General features: G+C 45.1%; 1 protein-coding gene across 1 annotated transcript; it reads left to right on the top strand.

Moving 5' to 3' along the window:
• Positions 1-398: 398 nt before the first annotated feature.
• On the top strand, positions 399-11,733 carry gna15.1 (guanine nucleotide binding protein (G protein), alpha 15 (Gq class), tandem duplicate 1). Its single transcript, XM_076022976.1, has 9 exons — positions 399-854; positions 1,148-1,325; positions 3,208-3,392; positions 3,716-3,870; positions 5,481-5,609; positions 6,362-6,491; positions 7,311-7,464; positions 9,441-9,862; positions 9,921-11,733. Exons 2-8 carry the CDS (start codon positions 1,175-1,177, stop codon positions 9,644-9,646), a joined length of 1,110 nt encoding a protein of 369 aa, XP_075879091.1. The 5' UTR covers positions 399-854; positions 1,148-1,174; the 3' UTR covers positions 9,647-9,862; positions 9,921-11,733.
• Positions 11,734-15,719: the final 3,986 nt, after the last annotated feature.

Below are 15,719 nucleotides of genomic sequence, written 5' to 3'. Positions count from 1 at the left end.
GTGGGTTTGCTCCATCCCTCCATTTTTAATACCCGCTTCTTCCTGAACTCAGGGCCACAGGGGTCCACTTGAGCCTCTCCCAGCTGTCATAGGGTGAAGGCAGGGCCACATAGTGAAAAATAACAATTCACATTCACATACACTCCGATAGACAATTTAGAGTTTCCAATTCACCTTACATGCATGTTTTTGGACTGTGGGAGGAAGCCGGAGAACCCGGAGAGAACCCACGCAGATACAGGGAGAACGTGAACTCCACACAGAAAGGTCCCAGGCCCAGAATCGAACCCACAACGTTCTTGCTGTGAGGCGGCAGTACTGGGGAAGTGTTTAGCTAGCTATAATGGCCCTGTGGTGAAGCACGAAGCAGGAATTAAACTTTTATCGTACTGCTTACAATAGGTGCACGAAGCAACGTGTGAAATCTAATCTGTTTTCCCAGTGCCTTGTCATAGCCGCGCTCTCCCGCAGCACACATTTACTTTTGAGGCGGAGTGAGCTCATTTCCGGAGCAGCCGCTGTCATTCGGCGCTGCCTTGACGCACGCGCATCGTCCCGAGCGCATTCCAGTTCCGAGGCGTTTTCGGCGGACCGCGGAGGCTTTACATTCCTGTGTAGGCGCGGTGGACGAGCTGCGGGTTGAGCCTCGTTTGGCGAGTGGGCCGAAACAAAGAAGGAGTCGGCCTTCGGAGTGACCGCGGCTGTAGGGTTGGTGGGGCGGGGGGGGGGGGAGTTGCCGGTGTGCGGCGTGACTCTCTGCGTGAGAGCCGCAGGTAGGCACCGGACCGGGGGAAGACATGCAACCAGGGAGCCTACCTGCCGCGTCTCCGTGAGTGTGACGGATCCATTTAAAGGTAAGAGTCTAGCTTGTTTCTGCTATTGTTGTTTACGCACAACATTGAGCCAGCTTCAAACCATAAAATGATAAATAAACAAGAGGAGTTACATTTTGTGAACTTTGAGAGATGCTGAGCTGTTGTGATTTCCAGGGCGCAGGTTTCCGGGTGGGCTGGGATAAAAGCGCAAATAGGTCGCAAACTAGCGTTGGTCAAACAGGCACTGGGTCACTTGACGCGAGGAGTTTTACTGTCGGCGGTGCTTATCGTCGCTTCTCTGCAGATTATTCATCAACTTGTTGTCACTGTAGTTGCTCGGGTCGGGTGTGTCGTCGGCCATGGCGGGCTGCCGGATGTGGTGCCACCGCGCTTGCGTGTGCTGCCTGTCCGAGGAGGAGAAGAGGAGCATCGCCGTGGACAAGGAGATCAAGAGGGCCCTCAAGCATCAGAAGAAGAAGGAGAGGAGAGAGATTAAGATCCTCCTGCTCGGTCAGTGGTCGGCACGCACATACACACACAGTAAAATATTTTATTTTTTTTACCACTGGTAGATATTAATTGGAATCAAAAAAGCATTTATGAATCAAGACCAGTGAATAACAATGAACAAACGTGATTTAGTGAGAATTTGTTACTTTCAGCGTGACAAAATAAAGACCGTCTGGCCTGTTTGGTTACCTGCAGCCGAGAGAAGAAACTATGTGAAGCATGTGTCACTGTGTGAACATGCAAAGAGGGGTCAAGTTTGGGATTGGCTCTATTCTTATAAACAAACAGCAATGACACATAATCCACAAACCTAAACAGCCCGATTGGTTTACTGATATTTCACGTGACTGATGTTTAAGTGAAGCAGGCACACCGCCATCTGCCAAGCCAAGTAGGGGAAGTGGAGCCTGAGGGCAAAGTGACATGATTCTATGAAAAATTAACCATGAGTATGATAAATGTTCAATAGCAAGTGACATGCGTTCCTTCCCTGTGGAAACCTGCTGTTTGCTGTAGATTTGGCGTAATGGTGTAACATAAAGACTGATTGAAAAATCAACCAAATTTTCCCAGTTTCAAGTGTAAAAGTCAACAATGCTTTAAGAAGTCAGTTGTCAGGCTCAAGGTTGCTTTGATGTCACTTCTGCAATATGTGCGACACTTACAGGGGAGCCAGATTGCATTTCTTAAGGGCCCACAATGCCAGAGTAGACATTCAGGATAAAAATATAAAACTCAGGCATTGTGATAAAATTTTGTCCTGATTATATCCATTTTTTAATTTGAAAACCATCTCTTTCTCCTGTGTTACTTGCTCTAGAAAGTATATGCTCCCTTGGAACATCACAAAGGGTACTGATTCTCTCTCTCTCTCTCTCTCTCTCTCTCGCTCTCTCTCTGTCTCTATCGGACCCCTTGTAATTATCCACTTTCAAATAAGTGGAACCTACAACAAAGCCCTTAGTTATAGCGGTAATTTAAAACCAACTGGTTTGTGTAAGGACGTAAACAGAGGGCTAAATATGCTAATTTCTTTAAAAAAAGAATTGTGTATACTGTGCAACCCTGCAGCACTGGAATCTAAAATTCTTCAAATCTAAAACAAAGTTTCGAAGAAGTTGTTTATGTTGAACTATTAATACTACCATTGTTTGTATCCCTCTTTTTTCTCGATGTGATATGTACATTGGATTTCTATTGTGAGGGTGTTCAATTTCGAAATCAAAACAAGGACCTTATTGGACATCATAAGAGATTATTAATTTCCAGTGACAGCCGCGCAGACAAAGAAGTCAGAGCCAACGCTTCCCACGTGCCTCTGATTTGATGATTCAATCTTTTGTTGAATCTGGTATCAGCAAATTAAACAGAAAAGTGGACATGACCAGGATGTTGGGGGCGTGGCACCTCTACAGACCAGATGACCTGGGGGAATCCCTGCAATCACATCAGGCATCAGGCAAACAGGAAGGCCGACTTATCACCTGCCCCCGTTTCCTCCAACACTTTCAACACATGCCAACAGATTGATGAATGGCAGCACGCCTGTCAATAAAACACCTTTCAACATGGAACAACATTTTTATAATTTCACCAACGCAACTGTGCCAACTGGCGAGACTATAATCATGACAGAGGATTCTAGCTTCTTCCTGCAGACTCAGTGAATCTTATGGCGAGTTTTTTCCTCGGCTTAAAATAATTGAACCTAAACAATTGTAATTAAGTCTAGAATTAAAAAATAAACAATCTTTCATTCAATTTATATATTAGGGGGCAACACAAATGAAAAAGTAAAAGAAATTCTATAGTAAAGTCTTTTCAGTTTGAGTAAAAACTAATGGAAAACTAAATGGCAATAACTACTTAATGCGTCGCACAGGCACCGGGGAGAGCGGCAAGACCACCTTCATCCGCCAGATGCGGATCATCCACGGCCGCGGCTTCTCCGAGGAGGACAGGAGGGGCTTCGCCAAGTGCATCTACCAGAACATCTTCACCGCCATGAAGGCCATGACGGGGGCCATGGCCACGCTGAAAATCCCCTTCTCCAACCCGGAGAACGAGGTTAGAGACGCACACGTCTGAGTCAGCACCCTCACCCCCATACACACACACACATACACACACACACACTGACACACAGAGTCAGGGCTGTACCAGTAGTGGAGCTATTGTGTCCACATTAAACAAGAGGCTTCAATAACACGCAGCGGTGCATGTCTATAAATAGGCGCCCGCAAAAGTCACCATGCGCGCACGTGAAAGCCGATGAATGACTGGGGCAGATGTCAGAGGACAAGCTTACCTCAGGGAGCCATCAGCGCCAGGTCTCCTCACCTGTCGCGTCTCCCCTCCCCCACTTTCCCCCGCCCTCCTCTGGGTTTCAGATCTACGCCAAGTGGCTGCAGGAGGTGGACACGGTGCGGGTCACCCAGCTGGAGCGGGGCTACGTGGACGCCATCCGTCGTCTCTGGGCAGACATGGGCATCCGGGTGTGTTACAGCCGTCGCTGCGAGTACCAGCTCCTGGACTCCACTGAGTAGTGAGTAAACAGGAAGTCCCTGTGGCACGGCTCTCAGCGCTGTCTTGACGTCTTGGCTCGGAATCAGACGGTAGCTTCAAGACTTCCGAGGAAATACACGCACTGGTTAATGTGTAGCACTTTATTTTGTTTTAAGCACCTACAGCTGTAGCTTTTAAATTCCGTCGTCCAGGCAACTGTACAATGATAATAAATGTCTATCTCATCTTATCTCATCTTATCTTATCGTTACCAGAACAAAGAAATCACATTGTATCATTTCAAGTCTTTGTCTGTTAGAAAAACACTGGATCTTGTGTTGTACTGCCTGGATTGTCATTGTAAGGTTTTGTAGTAGCATAAAGGTTTCTGATGTTTTAGACACAACAAATTGGACTCTTTGCAAACACGTAATTAGAACACACGGCGTGGCCACTTTTGAATCCTTGAAACAAGGCGGTATCATTCAGAAGTCTGTCTGGGCTTGTCGCTACCAACTGCCATGAATCACTACAGTAACACTGCACTGCCTCAAAGTGACTCTCGGACAAACCAGTTAGTGTGAAAACAGTTTCCTGATGGCCGTGGCAGTGGCCCTCTGCTGCTGCTGCTGCTGCTGCTACTGAGTGAGTACAGCAGAAACACTGGAACAGTTATTAATGGAAACTGATGTTGGCTGCATCTCAAATACAAACTTGAGCAGCATCTGCATAGTGCCAAAGATCATTTGGTGACAATCGCCCAAGCCGAATAATAGCTTGCACAACAACAGGAGTTCAAGCATCAAACCTGTGATTAAAAATACCCTGGACTTGAAAGTATATTAAACTATATTAGGGCTTTCCGTTATTTTAAGCAAAAATTGACTAAATCTTGTGTCACACTCTACTTCTTTAAACACTACAATACCTAAATGCATTTTTTAAAATAAGAATTTATCCTCCTCAGTGGCTAAGACTCAACCATCTGAAAGTAAATCAACTTTGTTTAAAAGTTCATTATCCTGTTGATTAAACGCTGGCTTCTCAGAATTTGCAGAATAAGCTTGTTGTAAATACTGTATTTAGTGGTGAGACCACTGGAGGGAGCCAGTCATATACACACTATTCAGGTGTTTATATGGTGGAACCTCAGGCTGCTCAGGGTGTCCACGGCAATATCTCCCCCCCCCCCCCCCCGCTTTCGGTAGCTTATTATTGTCTGAAATCCCTCAGCATCTCTCAGCTCGGGGCTCCGGTTGAGGTTTTAAACCGACATCCCGGAGGTGCAGATGTCAGGCGTCTGATGCTGCTCCGAGTCCAGGCTCAACCGAGTCGTCCCTCTTCTCTCTTTTCTATTGCTGTCCTCTCCTCTGTTTACCCTGCAGCTTAATCATTATGGTATGTTCATGATAAGAGTCAGGCAGTCAACATTAGGTAATGACAGCTTGTATCAACAGCAGCCATAAAACCGTCCTCCATACACAGTGCCAATATGGACCCGCTCCTCTCTCCTCCGCCCTAATTGCTGTTTTTCTTTGTTTTTGGCGCAGCGGGGGTCAAAGGTGACGCAGGGTGAGCGTCGCTGTGGCTTTGAATGAATTTTTTTATTTTATTTTTTTTAAACTTTCTTCTTAAATTTTCCTCCTTCAGCTACATGAGTCACCTGGAACGCATTGCCGCCCCCGAGTACATCCCCACGGAGCAAGACGTGCTGCGAGTTCGATTCCCCACCACCGGCATCCACGACTACTCCTTCACCATCAAGACCATCACGCTCAGGTGACTGTCAGAAGGAGGGTCAGAGTAGCGCTGACTCGTCTCACTACTGCTGACTCGTGTGTGTGCGTGTGTGTGTGTGTGTGGGTGTCAGTGTTGGCGTGTAATCTATTACTTAGTAATCCACTAGTGTAATTAAACTACTTTTTGAGTAACAGTAATGTAACCAGATTACTATGGCAAAACTGGTAATTATATCATAATTACTTTATCAAGTAATGATTTTGTTGCTTTTCCAAAATCTTCTATATTTTAACATTATGGGCTGTGCAAAAGGCACCAGTGCTGTACGTGTTTGTTCTGTGAAATACATGTGCAGTTTGTGTTCAGAGAGCAAACATTCATTCATATTAAGAGGACAGAGGCAATATTTAGAATTGCAAAATTAGCACTTTAGTAAAGTTCATTCCAAAGCACTGATCAACTGTTACTTTACCTTTTTTGAACTAAAGCAATTAGTACAGTACTTAGTAATTGATTACAAAGCAGTGAAAGAAGTAATTAGATTACTTTTTTAAGGAGTAATCAGTAGTTGCATTACTTTTATGGAGTAATCCCAACAACACTGGTGTGTCTGCACAAAGTCGTCTGCCACAAGCAGCACTTTTTGGACGACTTCCGTGCTCCTAGGTGTTAAACACCAAGCCCTTGAGATAAGTAAAGTTGGATCCAAGACAAAAAAAGGTTTTCCCAGGCTATTTTTTTTTAAACTTCTTCCTGTTCCCTTACCGTCTCAAACTCCTCCTTCCTGCCAGGATCGTGGACGTGGGCGGTCAGAAATCGGAGCGGCGGAAGTGGATTCACTGTTTCGAGAACGTCACCTCCCTCATCTTCCTGGCCTCCCTCAGCGAGTACGACCAGGTCCTGGAGGAGAAAGAAAGCATCGTAAGAGCACGAGGCTACAGAGTGGAGATCGGCCGCAGCGGCGTTTGCGGTCGTGCGCCGTTTGCTCTCCTGGAATTTCGAGTTGATTTTTTTTAAGATAAGCAGATTTACTACATCGAGAAGTAAACTCTGATTATTTACTAGCCTCAGCCAGTAAATATATCTTGGAAATGTCACTTTATTGGGCACCGATATCTTAACCAGTTATTCATTCACTCACAGAGTGGGATGAAACTGAACAGAGCACCAGTTTTAGCAGGAAGTGCTTTAGCAGGATGCTATCAACAGGGATAAATATGTTTTTTGTACTGTAGAGCTGTGGAGTTGGATGATTCATGTAGGGGCCAATGTAGTCTTGGAAAAAGTTTTTTTTGTTTGTTTATGTTTGAAAAGTGGTGCAACATGGGACTACTGAAAAATGGTTAAAAAAAAATTAAATTATATATTTATTATTTATTCTGCATATTTACCTCCCAGTTGTACCGTTAGGATACAGGTGTCCTCTCCTCATTATGCCTGCTATTTCATCCATCCACCAGCAGATTTCACTCTTGCACAGTAAAACAAAAAATAGCTCTCACTCAGCCTCAGCAGTCTACGTCCGTCTCGTCACCAAGCGCTTTATCTCTATCAACGCTTTCTAGTCCACCAACACGTTTCCTCCACCAGACCCTCCATCACCTCCGCCTTCCTCTCCGTGAACAATCCCACCCTCTCTGCCTCTTCCTGGCCCCTCCAACTGTACCAAACTGGTCATTAAAATCATTCTTTGAAAAACTCTCATCTCCAGTATAACCAAATCTCCATTTCTCTACCCAGAATCGCATGCACGAGAGTCTGGCTCTGTTCTACACCACCATCCATTCGCCGTGGTTCCACAGCACCTCCATCATCCTCTTCCTCAACAAGACCGACATCCTGGGCGACAAAATACAGACGTCTGATCTGCAGAAATACTTTCCAAGCTTCGCAGGTGAGCCAAGGATGTTTGTTAAAGATACTTTAACTTTGGGTGAAACAAGTTCCATAAATGGACCAGCTTCTCTTTGCATAGATGATATTTGCCTTTCGTCAAAGCACAAGGTTTGACTTTCGGGTGTGGTCGTGTGGTTGGTGTTTGTTTAACAATTGCGGTCTGGCATCAGTTTATCATAGCGGCCAGATCGATAAGATTTCAGCACTGAAATCACACTCATCCGTCTTAGCAAACCCCCTGAGGAGAAGGCTCTCAGTTGATCCTCACCGATCCACTGACTTTCAGTCGTGATGACACCAGGAAGCAACTGGTGCAAGAGTCTCGCTGTTTTGGGATGCACTTCACTTAAAAGGGAGAAAAAAAAAGATGTTTCTATTTTTTCTGACTAACTTTGGCAAGAGATAAAAAAAAAATGCTGGGACACTGTGTAGCACTGGCGCTGAACATTTTATAAGTCTGTTTGCACCAATAGAAAACTTCAACCTGTTGCTACCTGACTAAACTGGCAGTGAGGAAAACGATTGTTCCAGATATAGATTTTTAGTGCTATTTCATTTTCTTTTTGAAGCGCACACTCGCACATACATACATACATGCAAGTACACACACACACACACACACACACACACACACACACACACACACACACACACACACACACACAAGAATACAAAAGTTCTAAATGAGTCACTTCCAGGTACTTGGCGTACTTAATGATATGGTGGCACCCTGTAGCTCTGCTAGTGTAAAATGCTGCAGAGATCTGGCCTAACGGTCCCCAGCCCCCCCACTCCTCTACCGCCCCCCCCTCCAACCTCTCTGTAACCCATAGCAACTGCAGTCATTACACTCCCCACTCGCCCCCTGCAAAATAATAAAAATAAACAAAAAGGTATAAGGTGCGTTCGAGCGAAATTAGCAACAGCGAGTAATTTGTGCGCGCGCGTGCACGCGTGTTCGGGTCAGCATTAGCAGGGCAGAATAATGACTCAGGCAGGGTCAAAGCTCCTTGACGTCAATTTAACCTAAACGACAACTGTTCCCACCAGCAGCTCTCTGCCGCTAATGCTGCCGTGTTCCCGTCTGAACACTCTGTAGCCTTTCACACAGCGACACGATCGCCACGCTCAGGGGCAACATGTGACAATGTCTCGGACGAAGCTACCACGGGCTCTAATTCGACGACTTTCGAGTCTCATACAGAGCGAGAAACTCGATCGACTGGTTAAAATAAACGAGTCTGTTGAGACGACTGGTTTAAGCTGTTTAAACGCCACCAGATGAGCGGCTTACAGGGAGGTTTGACTCCCGCACAGCCATTGGAGGAGGAGACGAATTTCTGGCATGTCGGAAATTTTGGCAGGCCAACTGAGGCTTATTCTAGGCTAGGTGACAAACAATGACAATTGACGCAGCGCTGACAGCCCACAGCAACTGCACAACACAGAACTGCAGTATGATCTTATCTTTTATTGTAAATACATTTGAAAAAGTATGAATGTTAACCAGTCGACATTCATCTGGCCATGTCGGAGCAAATTAACCCAGTGTTGTTGTTGTTGTTGTTGTTGTTGTTGTTGTTGTTGTTGTTTTAAACCTTTTTTGAGCCAAGGCACATGTTTAACATTGAAAAAAAATCCCATGACACTCCACCAACCAAAAATGTTATAAAATGAGACTATCTTTATATTCAGGGAAAGATTGATATGTTTTGGACTGAACCACACACATTTGCCTCTTTCTTAAAAAAGGAAGCTGACTTGATTTAATGGAACATTAAGACCAATAGAAAATACTATCTCCTGGACGTTTGCGAGATGGATGGGCCAGAGTTCAAAACTGAGTCATCCGGCTGCCGCAAGAGGTCGGGACGCATCGCTCAGAAGAGGTCCCAGATTTATTTGGGTCCTCCGACTAGCGGAGCATTTCCACTCCGACCTGAAACCTCTGCTTGCCTCTCACCTCCATTGCAGGTAAAAGGCGAGACGCCGAGGACGCCAAAAAATACATCAGCAAGATGTACGAGCAGCAGGCCATCACCCGGGACAAGAGCGGCGAGCGGAAGACCCTCTACCCGCACTTTACCTGCGCCACGGACACCAGCAACATCCGCAGGGTGTTCAGCGACGTCAAGGACACGGTGCTGCTCAAGTCCCTGAGGGACTACGGAGTCATCTGAGCCTCTCATCAGTGTTGAAAAGCAGGAGAGAGGCAGACATCTGACTCCCTCTCTGAACTGCCATGTGAAGGAGGGACCTGAAGGAGTCTGGATTATAGCCATTCTTGTTGTTTGTTTAACCCCTCCCCCCCTCCCCATCCTGCACAAGAGACACATTTTTATTCTTCACTTAGAAGATGCCTTCTTACTTGACCATTGAGGTAGCGAATACCTGAAGTGATCCAGGTACGTTTGGGATCGTCAGTCAGACTTCTAATTTCTTAGCATCTCATAGCATTTTTTTCCCCCACTGAAACAAGATGTTAGACGTGCTGCAGCGACTGGACTGATGGCGATATTAAGCGCTGCTCTGTTCTCAGTTAATGGAGTGAGGACTGCTGATGAGGTGAGGCTGCGGTCCACCACTCCGTCGCACACATTAAAAAATGCTTTATGAGTCCTCCACAACCTGTCAACTCAGAGCGGGTACAAACACTCGCAGTGAGGACACATTAGGTGAATAAACGCTGAGATGTTTTGCATTAATGCAGGTATATTTGTGCCCCAAAACTAAGCATAAATCTGCTATTTTTGGAATAACTGTGTTAGACTGATCTATAATTAAAAATAAATAAATCAAAATGTAGAAAAATGGTAAGAATATGGGATTGTTAAATGTAAATCGAAGGTTTCAGTGAACAAATAGAAACAATAATTCTAGGGTTAGTAAGTGGCTTGGCTGGTGGAGGATTTAGCTGTTGAAGAGGCAAACATCTGCTTTTGGAGATTCAAGAGAGCCAAATTAGAATAGAACAGGTAGTTTATTGAATGTTGGTAAAGACGCTAATGTAATAAAAAAAAAAAAAAAAAAGATTCTTCACGCAGTTATGACTTGTCTCTACTGCCAAATCACTTTAAGCTGTTTTTTGACGAAGAAGAAAAAACGTCTGTGCACTGCGCATTTGATATCCATATCTCTCCAACAGCCACAAAGTTTTAACAGGGCCACTTTTTAAATAAAATTTTAATCAATTTTTCCGTCTATTCCACTTTGACTGATTACTAAGCCCCATTAAAATCAATGCCTTGGATATGAACACAAATCACAGCTCTGAGCTGACAAGTTTGAAAAGGTCAGGACGGCAAGAATCAACTCAGACTTGACATGTTCATGTCGATGAAAACAATCCAAAAGGTAACTGTACGGGTAACGAATAATAATAATACGAGGGGTCAGTGCAACGTGTCTGAGCCACTTTCGGTATGGACATCAGTGTGTGTGTGTGTGTGTGTGTGTGTGTGTGTATATTTGACAGAATGTTGAAAGGAAAATGGCATTGAAATGTCCTGAGGGCCTGCTGACAATGTTTCTGTGGTTATATGGCTGCTGTTTATTTTTCAAAAATCATATAGTTTTGTTTTGTTTTTCTTCTAAATCTAAACACTGTACACTTCTACTTGTGTCATCCAGATGTTTCAGCCAATATGTTGAATCTTACTGTAACAATATGTAAAGATTTGCTTGCAAGTATATTTAATTGATTTTTTAACTTCTGTATATATGTTTTGTTTGGAATCCTTGTTTACAAACAGCGGAAACTGTGACAAGGGAGTTCCTACTGACAAGTGCCTTCTTGTGGATTGAGAGACCACAGATTGTGTCTCAGAATGCGTTCACACCATGCAAAACATGAAGCACACTGTGTAATTCACCTTCGTCAAAGCTGTGCAGCAGCGGTGTTACTGCGAGCTAGCACGCTCTGAGACGTGGCTACAAAGATGAATCGAGACAGTGGTGTTGTGCTGTGCTTTGGGTTTGTGTGTCATATAATGTCCACATTGTACCCACCACAAGCTTCAACACCGACGTCGATTCCTGTGTGAAAAAAAAAATGCAGTGTGTATTCTGGGACGACGCTATTGCGTAGAAATTAGAGCCCCACAAAACAATCTGCTGCAAAGTGTGCCAAGTATGCAATTTGGGACACAGCATCGGTTTCTCATTCATTGATATTGCTTTATTAGTGGTAAACCTTGGTGGAGGTACTGGGTAAATTGTTGTTATGTTGATAATATTAAAAAAAAAAAGACACTCTTGAACAAAAATACCTCTGTTGAAAGCAAGAATCTTCTTGTCTGTCTGACTTGTGTTTTCATTTGCACCACACTGCAAAGCATAGTGCTGCCCATCTTCACTGATAAGCCAGTTTTCATGCGTGTGCTTGAAAGGATTCTCCCATGAGTGACCTCTGTCACGTCTATTATCATGAATATTTAGTTAAACACTAACAATCTATAGCAGCAGTGTGGGCAGTTCAGGCTTCACAGAGCACCAGGACGGCTGTTTGAAGTGGCCTCACCTTCCTTTTGACTGACGGGAGCAGGTACTCCCTCATTACTGAGTGGCCAGCCGTCACAGAGCCATTCAGAGAATTTTCCTCACAGGTTTCCCAGAGCTGGAACCATTTTGTTGGTCCTGTCCGCGCCACAAGCGTCCAAGTTTCCAGATCACAATATTTACTAAAATGAGACTACTTGAGCAACAATCTTAAGACAAAATATGTCAAGTCCTGGCAATCAGCTGGGTCAGTTCTCAGACGAGGCAACAGTATCTTTGAAACTGCCTCCAACTGTCCCACCTTAAATCCACCTGTTATTTCAGCACCACGGACAGCTCCACAGCCCTGGAGGGATGCTTTAATTTTTAGGACAACATCAGAGCTACAGATTTAATTGCCAATCAGAAAAAAATAATAATCAAAAAGCCACTAATTCATATTAGGCTGGTCACACTGGACTCAAGATGGTGGCCATGAGCGCATTTTAAATCGATTTTTAACAGTATAATCCTTTAAAAATCAGAATTTGCTGAAAACAGAGTTAAAAACAATCACTAGTGGTGTGTGCAAGACAGCAGAAAGGCAGTTGAGAGCATTAATTGCATGGCTTGGGATACAGCCATGAACTATAACGACTTTCTTCACTACACTGTTGCAAACCCTTTGGATGACAATTCCACTGACATTAAGCCAGGTTCCCCCACCTGCATCCTCACTAGAAGCAACTCCATCTAAATAAAACTGAGCTGAATTAGGTTCCAGGACACCCACCAAAAATTGACTTGTTTGCTCTCGTGAGGCGCATCAATTTTAGGATGGGCTCAAGTTTTGCAAGGCTGACATTTAAATTGACTCTCCAAGGGATTGGTGTGTTGTTGTTGAAGTCCACCCCTCCCAAAAACATGGTGGGGGTGGTGGTGGGGATGGGGGGGAGGGGCGCGAAGGGGGATTTAAGAAAAAAGGTGAGGTCTGATCCATGGCAGCCTAATGAGACACTTGTTTGGGTAAATCTCAGAGTCGCAAACCAACAACCCCGCTACTTCATCAGGCGGCCCTTTGGTCTGATCAAACCTGGCGCCGCGGCTGAAGCCGAGCTAGCTTGGGCTCGAGCCGAGACATTGGCAAGGTGTCGGGACGGATGTGTGTGATCTCCGGCGCAGACAGAGAGAGAGAGAGAGAGAGGGAGGGAGAGCCCAGTGCACCGGGGGGTCTGTGGTGGTGGTGGTGGGGAGGGGATTGTAAAGTCTTCTCTGCCGCCCTGGTTTGTTGCTATGGACTGTCCGCTGCTGATAAGAGATGGTCAAAGCTTTTCCCATTTTCAAGCGATGGTCCTTAAAGCCGATACACACCTGCCGTGCACTTCACCCAGCGCGCACACTCCACATGCCCTTTCAATCCCAGAAGCCATTGGCGGCAAGACGCCTCGGCGAGATTAGTGTTTAAAAATAGATGGAATATTCCTACTTATACATAACACCTGCAGAACACGATCAAACCCTGCAGCAGAGCGGTGGCTGTTTTCCTTTCTTTCTTTCTTTCTTTCTTTCTTTCTTTTATTTTCTTTCTTTGTGTCTATACAGAATAGGCTTGAACCGTGACGTATTGTTAGACGTCGCCTTTGCTGTTTTGAACGCACCCTGTACCTCTGACTCTTTTCTGTACAGACACGTTTTAAAGAGCTTCTTTCAAAGCCGTCGCCGCGCCATATGGCTGCGAAGGGAGGGAAAAAGAGAGAGAGAGGTGCTTATCACCTCGAGAAATGAATCAATTTGTCAGCGTGAACCCCCCCCCCCCCCCAAAAAAAAAAAAAAAACTACTTGGCGATGGCAGCAGCTGCTCCTTTGTAGTCGGAGTCTCTCTCTCTCTCAGTCTCGTCGTCTTAAGCGCATTGCTCGACTCAGAGGGGGCAAAAAACTCTGTCTGAATGCCGCATCAATAAATCCTGCAGGATCCCAACAACGGTCTAATAAGCAGCATCCAGGTGTCAATCACGCTTACAGGATTACAGATTGCGATGTTATCGCAGCTCGTGAGGGCGTCCGATGAAACGGCGGACACAATTGCAAGCGCGTTGATAACAGTGGCCAAAGAACTGATGGGAGTGGAAGTGAAGATGAGAAGACTTCCCCCCGCTTTGCTCCTCCGCCCGGCTGAACCTGATTAGGTCCTGCGTTTGGCGCATTAATTCGTTTTGGAGAAACTGCCGTGGGGGCTTTCGGTTAATTAATGCGAGGGAGAGAGGGACACAAAATGTTCCCAATTAAAACGAAGATGAACCGCGGCAGCGGCCCCTCTCTGCCGCGGCTCGGATTCAGGTCTCCAAATTGCAGGCAGGTTATTAAGCACAAAGGGCTCCGTCGCTGCCCAAACACATCACTCCCTCCTCCCTCTGTGTGCTGTACACCCGGAGTGCATTCTGTGTGGGGCCGAGGCACCAGAATGGGAAACTGGAGGACCAGGTGATGTTATTCAATCCTATTATCCTAAATAAATGGATTCCTATTATTACCTAAACGTGGATGAATCAAGTTACGGAGCCCTGAAGCCTTCATTGACATGAGTGGGTCAATACAGACGTATGCAGGATTAAGCAAAGGCTTTATTTTCAGGCTGGGGTCCCATATTGAAATGATCAAAGTTTTCTAACAACACCATTTCGGGGGAACTCTCGTGTAAAAAAACAGCTCTAGAACTCAACCCTTTGTGATGTCACAAACTGTTTTCTCAGGTCAGTGACAACAACTGCAACCAATGGCAATCCTCCATTTGTTCTACCCGCTGACATCACCTTGTAGCCACCCTGCTAATGCTGCCCCACTAAAACACACCTCTACCTAAAGCAAAGCACCAATTTTGGCAGAAGGCTAAAGCTGTGCCTTCAGGGCTGAATAAGCAGGTTTCTGTATAATTATAGTTTTAATTAGTGATAATAACCAAGAGTAATACATTGTGCAGCCTGAGTAATTTAGAGTGAGCTGCATAGAGAGAAAGACAATTTTCAAGGGGTACTTTGGTTACTCAGTGCAATCATTTTTAATCAAATGTTAAGAGAGGGGTTAAGTGGCCAGTGTGTCACGATGGGGAAAAAAAAGTGTTCTCAGAATTATTATTTTTTACGAGGTGTTAAATGCACTCAAAGTGCTTTCTTCTGTTAAAAGCAAATTGATTTGAGAAGTTCTGCCTAAAGTCATTAACAATGCAGGATGAATTAATAACGCAATATAAACAAGTGCACTGCTCAAAAATAATTTTGTCTCAGAAGGAACTTGAGGGATTTAAATGAAAAACAACTTTTCATAACTCTAAATGCTACCTTTAGAAAACCGAACCTGCAAAGTGTTTTAGGACTCAGCTCTATTCAACACGACAAATCTATTCAGTAGCGCAAAGCATAACATAGGCATCCGTTGTGGGAAGTCTTTCTGATCAATAACAGGAGGAGGACAACAACAGAAGACGGTGTTCCGATCTGCTGCTGAGATGTCTGTGCATCACAAATCCTTTGTGTGCCCCCAACCAATCACACTGTGCGCCAGCGCTCTGATCATTCTGTCTAATGGAGCACGACGCAACAAGAGGGACAGAAATTGCACATCATCTGCTATTATGACCCCCCCAGGGCCAAACGTGAAGACACGAAATGGACACGTGATTATCTGTTCTGTCCATGGGTGGGTTGTGGTTGGTTCGGGTGGGGTGGTGTCTGGGTGGGGGGGGCATATCTAGACCCGTCCTCCTCACCCCCATGCTGCCTT

The sequence above is a fragment of the Nelusetta ayraudi genome, unplaced genomic scaffold, assembly GCF_046127955.1.
Source record: "Nelusetta ayraudi isolate G7.1 ecotype Tasmania unplaced genomic scaffold, CSIRO-AGI_Nayr_v1 ptg000013l, whole genome shotgun sequence".
Classification (NCBI taxonomy): domain Eukaryota; kingdom Metazoa; phylum Chordata; class Actinopteri; order Tetraodontiformes; family Monacanthidae; genus Nelusetta; species Nelusetta ayraudi.
The sequence above is the reverse complement of the archived record's forward strand: the minus strand, read 5'-3'. Positions and strand labels throughout refer to the sequence as shown.